At 40.4% G+C, this 14,256-nt stretch overlaps 1 protein-coding gene across 6 annotated transcripts in view; it reads right to left on the reverse strand.

Moving 5' to 3' along the window:
- The window catches only part of astn1 (astrotactin 1), a 356,774-nt gene that overhangs the window by 327,403 nt on the left and 15,115 nt on the right, over positions 1 to 14,256 (reverse strand). Inside the window, exon 1 of one of the 6 annotated variants that reach the window (XM_046409630.1) lies at positions 13,180 to 13,895. The exons of 1 other annotated variant lie outside the window; for it this stretch is intronic. In XM_046409630.1, coding sequence (XP_046265586.1) covers positions 13,180 to 13,489 — 310 coding nt within the window. In that variant the 5' untranslated portion in view covers positions 13,490 to 13,895. Of the gene's footprint in view, positions 1 to 13,179; positions 13,899 to 14,256 lie in introns of those variants that run through there. 4 more of the 6 variants (XM_046409633.1, XM_046409634.1, XM_046409631.1 and 1 more) reach the window with 4 other exon arrangements.

Below are 14,256 nucleotides of genomic sequence, written 5' to 3' on the forward strand. Positions count from 1 at the left end.
CCTATTTTGAGTTTTGAGTGATTGATCTTAAAGCAACTATATTTCCCTTGGTTCAGACTGAGAGACTGACATAACAAGGTCAGTAGATGCCAAAGGGAGACTGAGATGTGCCAGTAGGTAGCTACAAATATAAAAAAAATGAAAATGTCAGACTACTTACTGAGGCTGCAAAATACAACTGATACGATAAAAAGCTACATTAAGTATAACCAGGCCCAATACTTTGAGTTTAGTTTAACGATTTGGATCCTTCAAAGATTAAAAATTCATAATGCATAACCTAATAAGTGATCTCGTTTGGAGTCGAAGGCAGTCTCTTTTGTAATGAAGCAAGCTTTTGGAACAAACAGGCAGGAAGACTGAATCCAGCTCTCTTAATTCTTCCATGGAATATGGAAATGTTTAAGTGTGCCAAGACCAAAAATTAAAAACATTTAAAGATAAAACAAAGAAAAAAAAAACAAACGAAATGGTTAAACATATAAGATTTGATTAAATAAATAAATCTGTATATGTTTTTATTTCTCTTACAAAGCCAATACATTATTTATCGTTGTGTTCAGTTATGTTTTCAATTTTTCTGATAATCTTTTAGTACATTTTGCCATTTTCAAAGCTCCATAAAATGTATCATATTTGCACAGAATCAAATCAATTCTGATGGAATTTTGCCAAGTTACGTGATGTACTGACATCTTTCATATTAAAATCAATGTCACAATCACAATTCATCTGGCACTGATGTCAGATATTTGCATGTTATCACATATCATACTTAAGAGTGCACATGTTTTGGAAAAATGGATGGCATGTTGCATGTTTTTGATGATTTTGTCGACTGAATAATGATCAAAGTTGGTTATCAATGCATTTCTCACATCAAAGCTCGGTTTGGTGGAGCACTTAAACAGTTTTTACTTCAAAAACATTCGCACACATCAGGAGAATCAAAACTGAGCTCGATCAAACCCATACTAACCAGCTCTCTTAAAAAATGTTGAATGTCGTGTTGCCTTTGAACCGATGTCCTTCTTGTGTGTAACACCTCTCCCCGAGGTTGAGAAACTGACAGATCGAGGCCAGACTGTGATGACAGTAGCAAATTAAGATGTATTGCTTTTACCAGGGTGATGAAATCAGGACATCAGAGGGGGAAACCGAGAAACTAGTCTGCTGCTTTCATCGCAAGAACTTTCCTGCATCCTTCCTTTAACAGAAGCCAATCTGAGAACCACTAGAGAATTTGTTTTCCATTTGTTTTTGTTTTTTGTGTGTGTGTGTGTATGTGTGTATTTATGTGTGCGAATTGTGAATTTCCCTGTACTTGTGGACGCACATTCCTCAATCTTTCAGTTTTATTTGCTTTACAACTCTCAAAGGAAGCCTGTTCATGGAGTGCCATAAATTACGGCACCCTAATCTTAAAACAAGGATGAAAAATATTTCCAGCCAGTGTCTGACTGTTTGTCCAGCGTCTAACCTGCTCACACTGGCCTCTGTGAGCCTGCATACAGATTACAGTTTCTTTCTGCCTTGATCTTCCCCTGCCTGACAGCCTATAAAACACATGTGGGCAGCGGTACAACTTTTTAAAAACTATATCAACAAGCTGCGTGGGAGCCAGAAAAAGGGATATGTATTTGAGGTTGCTTTTCTGTCGCTGACATCATTTAATGTATGTTTGAAAAATGACTTTAAAAAAAAATGCACTTTCTTGTGAATGAGCAGCGCTAAGAGTCTATAGTACTCATGTGTTAGCAGGGCTAGTGCTCTTAGCACTGAGTTAAACCATATAGTAACAGAATCTGGTATTATTCACACAATTTTAGACTACTACTAATTTCCTATACGGCTGTCTGTGAGACATTTCACTATACTCTTCAGCCGGAGCTCCCAGCTGCTGCTCGCTAGTTAGTTATCATTAGTTATTGTCAGTTATCCATGCAGCTCGTGGCCCTACATCTGACAGCTGAGTCTGCCAGGATCAGGGGTTCGGTGCGCTTGGGGTTGTTGACCTAGGAGTTGATATATAGCAGCTGGGACCAGGACTCCAACTCCAGAGACAACAAAGTTAAAGCAAGCGGAGATTGGAGAGCCATGAAGTGGGAGAGGAGAGAGAGGTCGACCAGTCAGCTGTGTGGAAAAGCATCATTTAGAGCTGGAATATTTTCAGATCAGAACACGAGTTGGTTATTGTTGGAAAAGAGGAAAGACAAACCAAGACATTTTTGGAGAGTTTTATTTAAGGCAAGTCGTTTTAGTTCAGTAAGAAAGTGCTGGTTGAATTCAGAACATGTATGGATGTAAGTTCCATCTAATAAAGAATATAAGTGTATTGTTTTCTTTACATTTTGTGGGTTTATTTGACTAAAAAAGGTAAGAGAGGTTGCATAACGCAGCAAACACACCACGCCCAGCTGAAACTACAGGGGTTCTCACCTCCAAGTACAAAGTGCAAGATGGGCTAGCTGGTTAGCATGCTAACGTCAGTAGATCTCTGCATTACAATAAATACACATTTCTGATATAACATCAAAACTGCTGTTTGTTCACGTTCTGTTGATAACGTTAGCTTCAAATGTGTTATACTAAACTTCTTACATACTTACTAAATAATACACCTTTTTTGTTTTTTTATGGAAATTACTCCTCAGATAGCATCATTATGTGGAGTTAAAGGTGTTACCTGAAATGTCTCTCATTCCTTCCTTCCTGTCTTTTCCTGCTGTGGTGATAAAAACCTCTCTTAAGAGCATCTGTCTAAGCACCCGATCATGTTGCCAAGGAAACCATTCACTAGCAGCTACATGCCTTACACTCACTGTGTATATCTTCTTACTCTCCCCATCTAATTCCTCCTGCCCTTGCCTTGCACAAACACCGAAACAATCCCTGATCTCCACTTGATGTGAACTGCAGATTTATCATCCACGGCAGCAGAACAGGGGCAAATAAAGTGATTGAACCAAAATAGACACACAGGAAACATATTGGAATGACCCATGAAGTTTTGTGCAATTTTGGACAAGGTGAAGCACTGCAGTGAAGCACAGAGGTGGCAGAGTCCTGTAAGTGAAGGAACATGGAAAAATAATGGACCTCATCACTTTACATTATGTCAATAGTGTCCAATGAAATGAGATAATTTTTTCATCATTCATTCATCATTTCATCATTCTTTAAGGTATATTCAAAGGAGGAGGCTTAACATTAAAAAAAAAGGAAAACTATTTTGGAAAGGCTTCATTAAAAAGAGACAAAAATGCAAATAAGTCTCCTAGAAATCCACACAAAAACTGTAGCATATGTCTGATTATTTGAGCTGTGTTGCACCTCATGTACAGAGTCCCACACATATCATCAGATATACCTGAAAACACAGGCCCTTTTGATATATATACAGTGCATCCGGAAAGTATTCATTTTGTTATGTTACAGTCTCATTCCAAAACGGAATAAGTTAAATTTCTCCCGCAAAATTCTACACAAAATACCTAATAAAGACAAAGTGAAACAAGTTTGCTTGATTTTTTTTGCATATTTATTAAAAATGAAAAACAAAAAATGTAACATGTACATAAGTATTCACACCCTTTGCCATGACACTCAAAAGCTCAGGTGCATCCTGTTTCCATTGATCATCCTTCAGAGGTTTCACAACTAAATAAATTCAGTTGATTGGACATAATTTGGAAAGGCACACACCTCTCTATATAAGCCCTCACAGTTGACAGTGCATGTCAGAGCACAAACCAAGCCATGAAGTCAAAGGAACTGTCGGCAGACCTCCGAGACAGGATTGTGTCGAGGCACAGATCTGGGGAAGGGTACAGAAAGATTTCTGTGGCATTAAAGGTCCCAAAGAGCACAGGGGCCTCCATAATCTGTAAGTGGAAGAAGTTTGGAACCACCAGGACTCTTCCTGGAGCTGGTCGTCCAACTAAACTGAGTGATCGGGGTAGAAGGACCTTAGTCAGGGAGGTGACAAAGAATCCAATGATCACTCTGACCGACAGAGCTCCAGTGTTGCTCTGTGGAGAGGGGAGAACCTTCAAGAAGGACAGACCACCAGAAACCAGGCACTGCTCATCACCTGGCCAATACCATTCCTACTGTGAAGCATGGTGGTGGTAGCATCATGCTGTGGGGATGTTTTGTGGCAGCAGGAACTGGGAGACTAGTAAGGGTCAAGAGAAAGATGACTGCAGCAATGTACAGAGACATCCCTGCTGACAACCTGCTCCAGAGTGCACTGGACCTCAGACTGGGGCGAAGATTTATCTTCCAACAGGACAAAGACCCTAAACATACAGCCAGCATCACAAAGGAGTGGCTTCAGGACAACTCTGTGAATGTCCTTGAATGGCCCAGCCAAAGCCCAGACTTGAACCCTATTGAGGATCTCTGGAGAGATCTGAAAATGGCTTTGCACCAACACTTTCCATCCAACCTGATGGAGCTTGAGAGGTTCTGCATTGAAGACTGGGAGAAACTGCCCAAAAATAAGTGTGCCAAGCTTATAGGATCATACTCAAAAAGACTTGAGGCTGTAATTGCTGCCAAAGGGGCTTCAACAAAGTGTTGATCACAGGGTGTGAATACGTATGTACATGTTATATATGTTTTTTTATTTTTAATAAATTTTCAAAAGAAATTCAAGCACTTGAACTTGTTCCACTTTGTCATTATGGGGTATTTTGTGTAGAATTTTCAGGGAAAAGATGAATTTAACCCATTTTGGAATGAAAGTGGTGTGAATACTTTCCAGATGCACTGTAGCTTACATATGAAATATAAAAATGGACAGTTCAGAGTAATTAAATTGAATTCCCATTAAATGTAAGTCTATTCATGGTACAGATTTGAATAGTGAGTTTAGTCTATTATAACATAGGCTAATATTCTGGGGACAACTGGGGAAAACAGAATTCCCAGACCTAATTTCCAGTTGAAACTGTAAAGGAAAGTTTGGGAATCTCAGGGGAGTTTCTGGATAAAGATACAGATGGTGAATCGGGAGGGTACGGTCCTCAGGGAGGCTATGGATGCAGAGATGGAAGAAAAGCTCAGAGAGGGTTGTGTATTCCACCTCACCGATGTATCCATCAGGGGTATCATCTGCTTTCATATGTCTTTGATGATTCACTGTACATTGTGAAACCTGGGAACTATGTTGAAAAGCTTACTGATATTCAGCCAAACAATTCTAGCCTACTTATTTCAGCACACTCTTGGATATATAGCACAATATCTTATGTACACCAGCACTGAAAATAACCACAAATTTATGGAAAGATTTATATACTCAACATTCTTTTAAAGCACAGAAGTTGTGTGTAGTATGCATATAGTAGCACACAGCTCATTTCATAAATAGAAGATGTGTTGATAAGGGGCTCAGCACAGGCTCATTTCATTGCCTAGTTCACATTCATAGAAGTATATTTACAAAAAAGATGCATGCATGAAACATACTGGAGTACTACACAGTCTACAAGTCAACATTTGAGAGAGCAGCGAGTAATCTTTATTTTATATTTAGAGGCCTGAATATGTAAATTGTTATTCCCTATGCAAACAGCAAAGACAGCAGAAATATTTTTCTGGGTTCTATCCTGTTAATCATCTTACAACCTCTCGAATTTCTCTTGTGACCTCTTGTAGGAGTTTCAATCCTAATTTTGCTTCCTGAAGGAAAACAGCTGTGAAAACAGTATATTTTCTTACATAATTCCTATTCAGAATTTAAAGACATGAATGTTTCCAAAGCTGAACAAAGCCTTTTTTTTTTTTTGTTTTGTGAGAATCACAAAATTGGGTATGCGTCCTATGAGTCACTGTTCCAAATCTTTTTTATATTAGCCATAGAGCAGGTAATTTGGGGATTAATGAATCCAATAAAAATAAACCATTTAAAAAAATATAAAAATATGAAATGATGAGAAATGGCAATTACAGTTTTCAAAATTTAGATATTTTGTTCTGAAACGCCTTCAAATGTTTTCTTTTCTATGAAACCCAGAGATATTCAGCATACTGAAAAGTAAAAAATAAATAAAACAAAACCAAATTTTGTCTGTTCACTCATGTTCACCATCTTTTTGACGTTTCACCTCATGCGTCCAGTAGTGGTTCCACAGCTCTTCACAGGTTGGCCAAGATTATGTAACACACCGACACGGAGAAAAAGCACTGTAGTCAGCATTAAAATCCAACTAATAAAAGAGCCATGTGTTCGCTGAACTCAGCAAAGTGTCTCTTTCACCCTTCATGTACAGTAATTAGATGTCTCTGTAGCATATTTACTATGACGAGGGTAAATGAGGGAAGTTTTTATGGCTCAGGCAGACACAGCTCCGGCCCACTGTATCACACCAGGCTCTCGTCTCACGCTGAAATTTCTTCGGTAATAGCTACTGATATCACTTGGTACAGTACTGGAACTCCTCCCACCAATTACTGACACAGTGATGTTCCAAACAGTTCTTCCTATAACAGCAGCACTGCAGCATAAGGTCTGTCATCTGCTACAGCAGGAAGCTAAAAAGTTATACAAACAACAGGATGCTTTTGAAGAAGCAATACTGATATGGAGAGCCATACAATAGTTTTACTCCATCCCCTTTGATGGTATTCATAAGTCATGATAACTGATCGTATTGGGTGATATTGTCCAAAAACGAACTGCGATAAACAACATTTTAAAACCACTTTATGCCATTCATACAATTATATTATAAAAGCATAATAATGCAAGTATTAATACGTATTTTCAAAAAATAATTAACTTCTAATTCTTAAAGGGGCAAGTTAAATATGGCCAGAATTTCATAGTGGCTCCAAAACTATAGAGGGCAGCATATTACCATAGTAACCACCAACTGCTGCCTACAGATTAATCAAACAAACATCAACTCTGGTTGGAGTTATAGTATATCCAGGCATGTCATATTGTATCTGCCTTCTTGACAACATCAACAATGTTCTGTTTCATTACCTGAGAATCATGTGTCGCTGTATACCAGCAATAATGAGGCGAAATAACTTGCAGCTCAGGATTTCCTGTGAAAAACATACAAGTTTGTTTTTCAGGAGTTGGTATGTGAAGTACCAACACCAGCAGAGGTGAAACTCCATTTACACTGGCAACAAAAAACTTCCATGGCGTGGATCTGAAATATACCAGCCGAATTATTGTTCAGAAAGCTGACTTGAATGGGAGGCAGTTAAGTGCTTCCTTCCAAGCCTTCAACCCAGATGTGCAAATCACTGCCAGAGCAAATACAGCTCGAGCCTTTCCCAGAGGGCAACTTTATTACCTCACCTCCTGCACAATTTATGACACTATGCCAAAAGGGTAAATTTCTAATAACGTAGCCGGGCTTCGCTGACACTAACGAGTGGCTGCAGTCCCGCAGCTAAAATTTACTGTCAGTCACAGAATCCCCCCCTTTTCAAATTGCTTCTTAGATGCCTCACAGAGAAGCAATTTGGCGAGAAAAATGTGAGACACTGTAAAAGGTGGAAAAAATGAGGGATTTAAATTGCACCCAACCACAACACAGACACACACACACGCATTTAAAACCAGCTACATTTTTTAAACGATGTTACTTCAAGGAGATTGATGGGATAAAAAATAAATAAATAAAAGAAACTCAGGATGCCTCACAACAACATCCCCTTTTTCACTTCCCTAAGCAAGGCATACAGCTTAAAGTTTTCACCTTTAAATAAAACACTGAGACGATCCCTGAAAAAATTCTGATCACTGTCTCTCTGAGGTCTTCAAAAATTCAAATAATTGCTGGGGGTTATGTCTCGTAGTGAGACATGGATGAGGATGGAGGGACTGCAGTTCCCAACAGGACTTGCTGCTGCTGGTAAGACGGTTACTCTGTGATAAGCTACAGTGCCGCACTTCACTGACTGAAGTAGTCAGGGTCTGAAGTCAGAACCTGCAAGTGGCTTTCATTGAAAGTAATGCTGTCAGTTGTCTTAGAATCAAACACTCAAGATGTGGTCGGGCTAAGAACGGGTATTGCTACGATTTTAACAGTACCACTACTCTTACTTATAATGCTTATTCAGCCGGTACTATGACAGTAAACTTACTGGCTCTTAAACTGATGCTTGTAAGTGGAAAATAGAAAACAGAATTAACACTGCTTCATTTTTTCACCTGAACATAAATTAGCATTCTTGAGTAGCAAACTGCAACAGCATTGTTTGGAACAAATTTTGAGTGGTTAAAATTTTTAACAGCAAAGGAAACCAACATATTAGACAATTATAGACTGGTTTTGTGATGATGGAAATGTAAAACAACTGTAATTGCGACTGCAATTATAGTTGTTTTACAAGAAAAAAGAAAAAAAAAACATTGGTAGGGCAGCACAGATGAGGTACACAAAGGCCTAACAGATCTTAGCTGTTCTTTCCGAGAAAGAACAACACATTTGCCTTCTCTGGCAGAAGAACTTTGGGAACTCTGCTAGCCTAACCAATAGCTGGCTAATGGTATCTTCGTCCAGTCATCTTCTAGCTAATGGTTACTGAGCACCATTAGCAACCACAGTGGTGCAGTGGCTAGCACTGTGGCCTCCAGCAAGAGGATCTGAATCCCGGTCTGGGCCCTTCTATGTGGAGTTTGCATGTTCTCCCTGTGCCTGCGTGGGTTTTCTCCAGGTACTCCGGCTTCCTCCCACAATACCAAAAACATGCACATCAGGTTAACTGGCTACTCTACATTGCCCCTAGGTGTGAGTGTGTGCGTGTGTGGTTGTCTGTCTTTGTGGTGGGATATTTAGCCACAGACCAGACTCCGGTAATACAAAATTTTAGCACTGGGTTTTGCACACGACATGTTCCTGCAAATGTTTCACAATAAAATCCTTGTTAATTAAAATGAAGAGTAAATAAAATGAAATGTTTGAGGGCTTTCAATTTGAAACAGATGCAGAAAGTGTTGATTTGCATTAACAGCAGCAAATCAAATCAAGGCTTAAGACAACAGTAACGGACTGTGCAATGTAACATTAGACAGCATAATCCACTCCAGCTCGTTACTGATGACAGTTCTTGCTTGCGGATGTCTGTCAGAGTAGTACAGCCACACTGTGTGCACAGCTCTCAACTATAGTTCATCACAACAAAACACAGGAAAGCATCTCGGCTGTTCCGACGCTCCTGCGAACTAAGTGCACGCTGCAAGCCCACTTCACTCCAGCAGTCGGTTTGCCTGAACCCGCTTAATCTTGTACACTAGGTTGCCAGTGATTTGGATTTAAAGCTGTGTACATATGAATGGGATGTTGTGATGATTTTTGCAACTAATTATTAGAAATGATCTAGTGAAATAAGAATGCAATGTCATATGTGGCCTTTGTATTTCAACAAAAAAAGGAAAAATAAAACAGAAACTTTCCCATTTTGATCAATCGTCGTGGCCATTTCAGTACTGATTTATGAGTTGAATGGATCCTTAAGCCCCTGTCTGCGCCCATAAGCTCTGCCGTGTAAAGCAAAGCAGATGTTAGAGGTTTAGGAGGTGCATCCTATTCCTGTGTACGTAAACTCCGACACAGACGGCAGTCAGAAACAGCACACCCATTAGCAACGTCAAAACGTACTAGAGACTTTCTGTTCTGGTATAAACGTTTTGACCGCCAGAGTGGTGGATAGCCATGCAGGGTTTACTCTCCCAATGTTAAATCCATCGGCATGTGGCACTTGGTGATGAACTGTGCTACTGCTGTTGAGTTGGCCTACAGTATGTGTTGGGAATATAAATATATGCTGAAAGGGACCATGTACAACATTAATCATAACGAGGCTTTGGGAGGACAAGGCTAACGTGAGGTCACGACAGCAGCTAGAAAACGTTCAGTGCTTGAGTACACAAACTTCATTTGGCAGGCATCTTATCACAGTACACTGGTTTCAGTGTAACTACTGCTTGTTATCAGTACAGCCGCACAATATTAATGTAACTTGATTTTCCTGAGAAGATATGTATACAACACGGCAGCCCTTATTTCACAAAAGAGATTTAGTTAAACAGCAAAGGAAACCAAGCAACAAACAAAAGAAAAATAAACAAATAAAATAAATGAAACGCTCCAGCTGCTCCAGGGTTTGTATTTGGGTAGAAGCATTTGGGATGCTGCTTGCAGCACGGATTCGGAATTGTGTTGGGCTCCCCAGCGTCAGTTTTCATTAAAAGTTTTCATTCCTGGAGTAGAATGCTACATAAGGAAATGTCACACACAAATTCAGACTCATTAATATGCAGTGCCAGTCTTGAGAGATTTGTTGCGCTGTGCATTTGCCTTAGCTTATTTCCCTACACCCCGTAATGAATTAACTGTCTTCTAAATTAGGCCTTTAAATGAACTATTCAAACCACTCAAACAGTCACCATGGTCTCATGGCAAAAAAACACTACAACAATAACACTGTAAATATCATTGGGGCCCATCATAGGACTATTCCCCAACATCCGTATGTCTGTTAATTAAAAAAAAAAGACATCGATATTAGATTGTATATCCTGCAATAAATCCTAAACAGTGACAGTGTCTTTCCAAAGAACTGCGCCATGTCTGCTTGGACAAAGTGGGGAAAAAAAAGTCATTCAGAAAAGTCATAAGAAGCAATACTTTTCCAACTTCTACTTCTTCTTTACATGACTGTAACCAGAATGCCTTTGAGCTTTGGACATTCAGCCACATAAAATAACTGATCTGAAGACCTCATTTGGGGATCTGAGAACCCATAAGAGCCATTTTTCATTATCTCCCTACATTTTAGAGTCTAAACAATTGAGAGATTCAATAAAAAAATAAATTGTCAGAGTAACTGATGATGAAAATAATTAGAGTTGTCTCTGCTATTCTGCTGAGTTTTGTTCTCAGCCTGCTAGGGTTGCAGTGCTGCTCTCTTTTATCACAGCCTACAGTACAGCATTTCGCTGCATATCAGAGCGAAAATTAGTGTGTGAATGTGAAAAATGATTTGGGTGGACTGGTGTGTGTACGGTGTAAGTTCAGACACTGCAGTTGGCAAGACATTCAGACAGCAGCTCCTCACTGCGCTGACCATCACTTTCACTGCGGTTAAAGTGACAATGTGCAGCCAGCGGCAGGTCGAATCAGCCGTCAACAATTGATGGTAATTCTGTGAGTAACTTGATAAAAGTTGACAATTGGCTGTTGTCTGGTTAAAGTGCTCTCTGCTGCTAATGTCTGTGCTCATTTGTGAGGGAAGAAGCTCCACTGTGTAACACCACTGAACAATCAGCGAGTGTTTCTGTGGTGCCCACGACTCCAACAGAGTGAGATGTCTTCTCTCTAGTTGATCAGTTACACTTCTGTTCATATCAGGTCCATAATTTAAGCTTATCATTATCTGTGTTTGTTGAAAAAAAATGTGAAATAATAAGCTGCGTGCTGTTTCAGTGTGTAAGATCCATATTTAACGAACACTGAAATACATATAAGTATCAAACCAGACAGATCGTATCGGCAGATACTCAACATTAAAGGACGTGAAAAAAACCTGACTGGGACGTATCAAATAATAATCATCAGTTAGTCAGAAGCTCTACGTTTAATGGCTGCTCAGATTATTGCGACTCACTCCTTTTAAAAAATACTGACCTTAATTTCACACATTTGTAATCTCCAAAGCTAAAGTATCAAAAGAATGATCTTTTTGGTTCATTGGTATAAACTCAGGTATCATATTGGATACTCAGTCAAACTTCTTACAAAACTATTTCAGTGTAAGACAGTTTGCAGTGCTTCTGTGCAATCCAAGCCACTGAAATGACAACTAATTAGCGATATCTTGAGGTTCTCTAAAGCCTACAGTATATGAATGGTTGTATTTATTTTCAATACACAGTATACAAACTTCAGTCTATGTTATCGGTCGTGTAATTCATATTGCATTTGCTCATCTGCCACATCAAAAAGGCACTAGAGAGAGAAACAGAAAGCTAGAGTATCGATCTAAAATGTATGTACAAAAATGTAATTCTAAAAAGCAACATCTTCAAAAAAAAAAAAAAAGTGATAACTAAGAGACAAAGATGAAAGAAACAGCTAAGCACATATAACAGTCAGTGCACACACTCACACAACCGACCAGACATGCTTCTTTACTGCTTTCCTGTTGATTGCAGACTTGGGCAGTTGAAAACCACATGACTGTACAACCAGGCCCAGAACCACCAATAACAACACAAGTCCTCAGACAAACACAAACATCCAAAGACACAAAACTGACAAATCTGGGAGAAATAATGTAACACTGCAAACCACTGAGTCTCGGTGCTCTCAGCAGCAAGAAGAGCTGGCAGCAACTTGCCCTGAAGCGCTGCAGTCGAGGTTCAGCACCATGGACAGCGACCAGGTAACTTCCAAAGGACAAACTGTCGTTTTCCGCCAAACTCAGTGTTATTTATCAAGGATTAAGGTTCAGCCAATGCCAGCTTTGTTTAGTCTAAACCCGTGTAAAGTTGCCTGTGTAACTCTCGAAAACTAGCGGAAGAGCGTCAACTGTCACATTACAATCAGTTAGAAAACATATGAGGTATGAAGGGATGACATAAAAACGGATAAAGATGAGCAGAATAGTTGACGTAAAGCGAGAGTATTTTGGCTGCATATTTGCTAGTCCTTTAATTAGCAAGCGGTTGCCTGCACATGTAGCTAACAGAGCCACGTGTGTAAGCTAGCGTTAGGGGCAACTCAAGAATGAACATACAAGGCATAAAAGCGGCTTTTCTCTTATTGCTGACTGTAACTAAATGGGAAAAATACAATTTTATTAGCATTAGGATGCTACGCGGCCTATTATTGTAAGAAGAAGTGCTAAGTGTGTATTTAGCCCTCCACCGTGCATCAATAACAGGCGCTCAACTAATAATCATCCACTGACAGGCTGATTATGACATATAAACGCACCTAACTGCGTTAATCGTCCATTCTGGTGTGTTTTATAGCCTATAGAATTTTTCCAAAAAGTGAAAACATGATATGCAGCTGGGCCTACGCTAATAGACAGATGCTCCGGTGTGATAGCAACAATAATAATAAAGAGTGAAGCGGGGGGGTTCATCTGCTCAATTAGCTGCTAATGAACTGAGGTGACCGTCGCGTTACAAAGACTCACCCAAGACGAAAAAGGGGAGCTCGGTGTTTTCCAGATCGTCCACCACCATGACGTCTCCGGGAAAATCGTTTCTAACGGAGAACAGCAGCTTGGGCTCGGAGGCCGACGGGCTGTGCATGATGCTCAGGTCGTTTTCCCTCAAAAACGGCAGCGCCGACACGGTGACGCTCTTCATCTTGCACTCGGTGTCCTCGCTCTGGTCCTCGTCGCCATTTAGACATCGGACATTAGGTGTTAGGACGGCCAGAAGGAGCCATACGAGCCCCAGCAGCAGCCGTCTCGGCCCCATGTTAATGCACGCCATCTCCATCGCTCCGTTTCCTCTCCCCTCCCAGCTGTTTCTCTCTCAGGCTGCTTCGGTGTCTCAGCCCGGTGGATGAGAGAGCAGCACAGTGAGTGAAGGGGGTGTGATACACCGGCGGGCGCTCGCAGTGTTGGAAACAAACGCCTCTTGTTTGTGATCAGTCAGATATTTTTTGTAGATACAGCACTGAGCATTGACTGTGTGTTTGTTGACCCCTTTACTGTAATTGATCGATAAACTGTCCAAACGGCTCTGTAATGGCAGAGCATAGATTACCAACAGGACATGCACTCAAATTGCCCTGCGGGTCCCATTACTAAAAGCAGCATCATCATTTCTAATTGTACATCCGCCCCTTCATACAAATTACACATCTCCCAGCGCCACCGCTGAGCATCTTTGGTAGTTTCCTCTGACTTCAGTGATTGGGTGGACAACTGGACTGGGTGCATGCATAATTGCGTAATTGAAGGAGCAGGTGCACAAGCTGAATGTAAAACTTAGTGTCAGCACCTGCAGTGCCAACAACCTCAGCATGGCGGCTCAGGATTTAGTGCTGTCACCTCACAGCAGAGAGGTCCTGGGTTTAAATCCCAGCTGCATGGGACAGGGCCTTTCTGTGTGGAGTCTGCATGGTGCTCAATTCCAGCTTCCTCCACAATCAGAATCATGTATTATAGATTAACTCTCCCGCACTGGCTTATAGCTGGAGTTGGTACCTGGGAGCTGCACAATTGTTGCTGCCACCGCTACTCAAGTGCTTCTGGCCTGAG

The sequence above is a fragment of the Scatophagus argus genome, chromosome 13, assembly GCF_020382885.2.
Source record: "Scatophagus argus isolate fScaArg1 chromosome 13, fScaArg1.pri, whole genome shotgun sequence".
NCBI classification, from domain to species: Eukaryota; Metazoa; Chordata; class Actinopteri; family Scatophagidae; genus Scatophagus; species Scatophagus argus.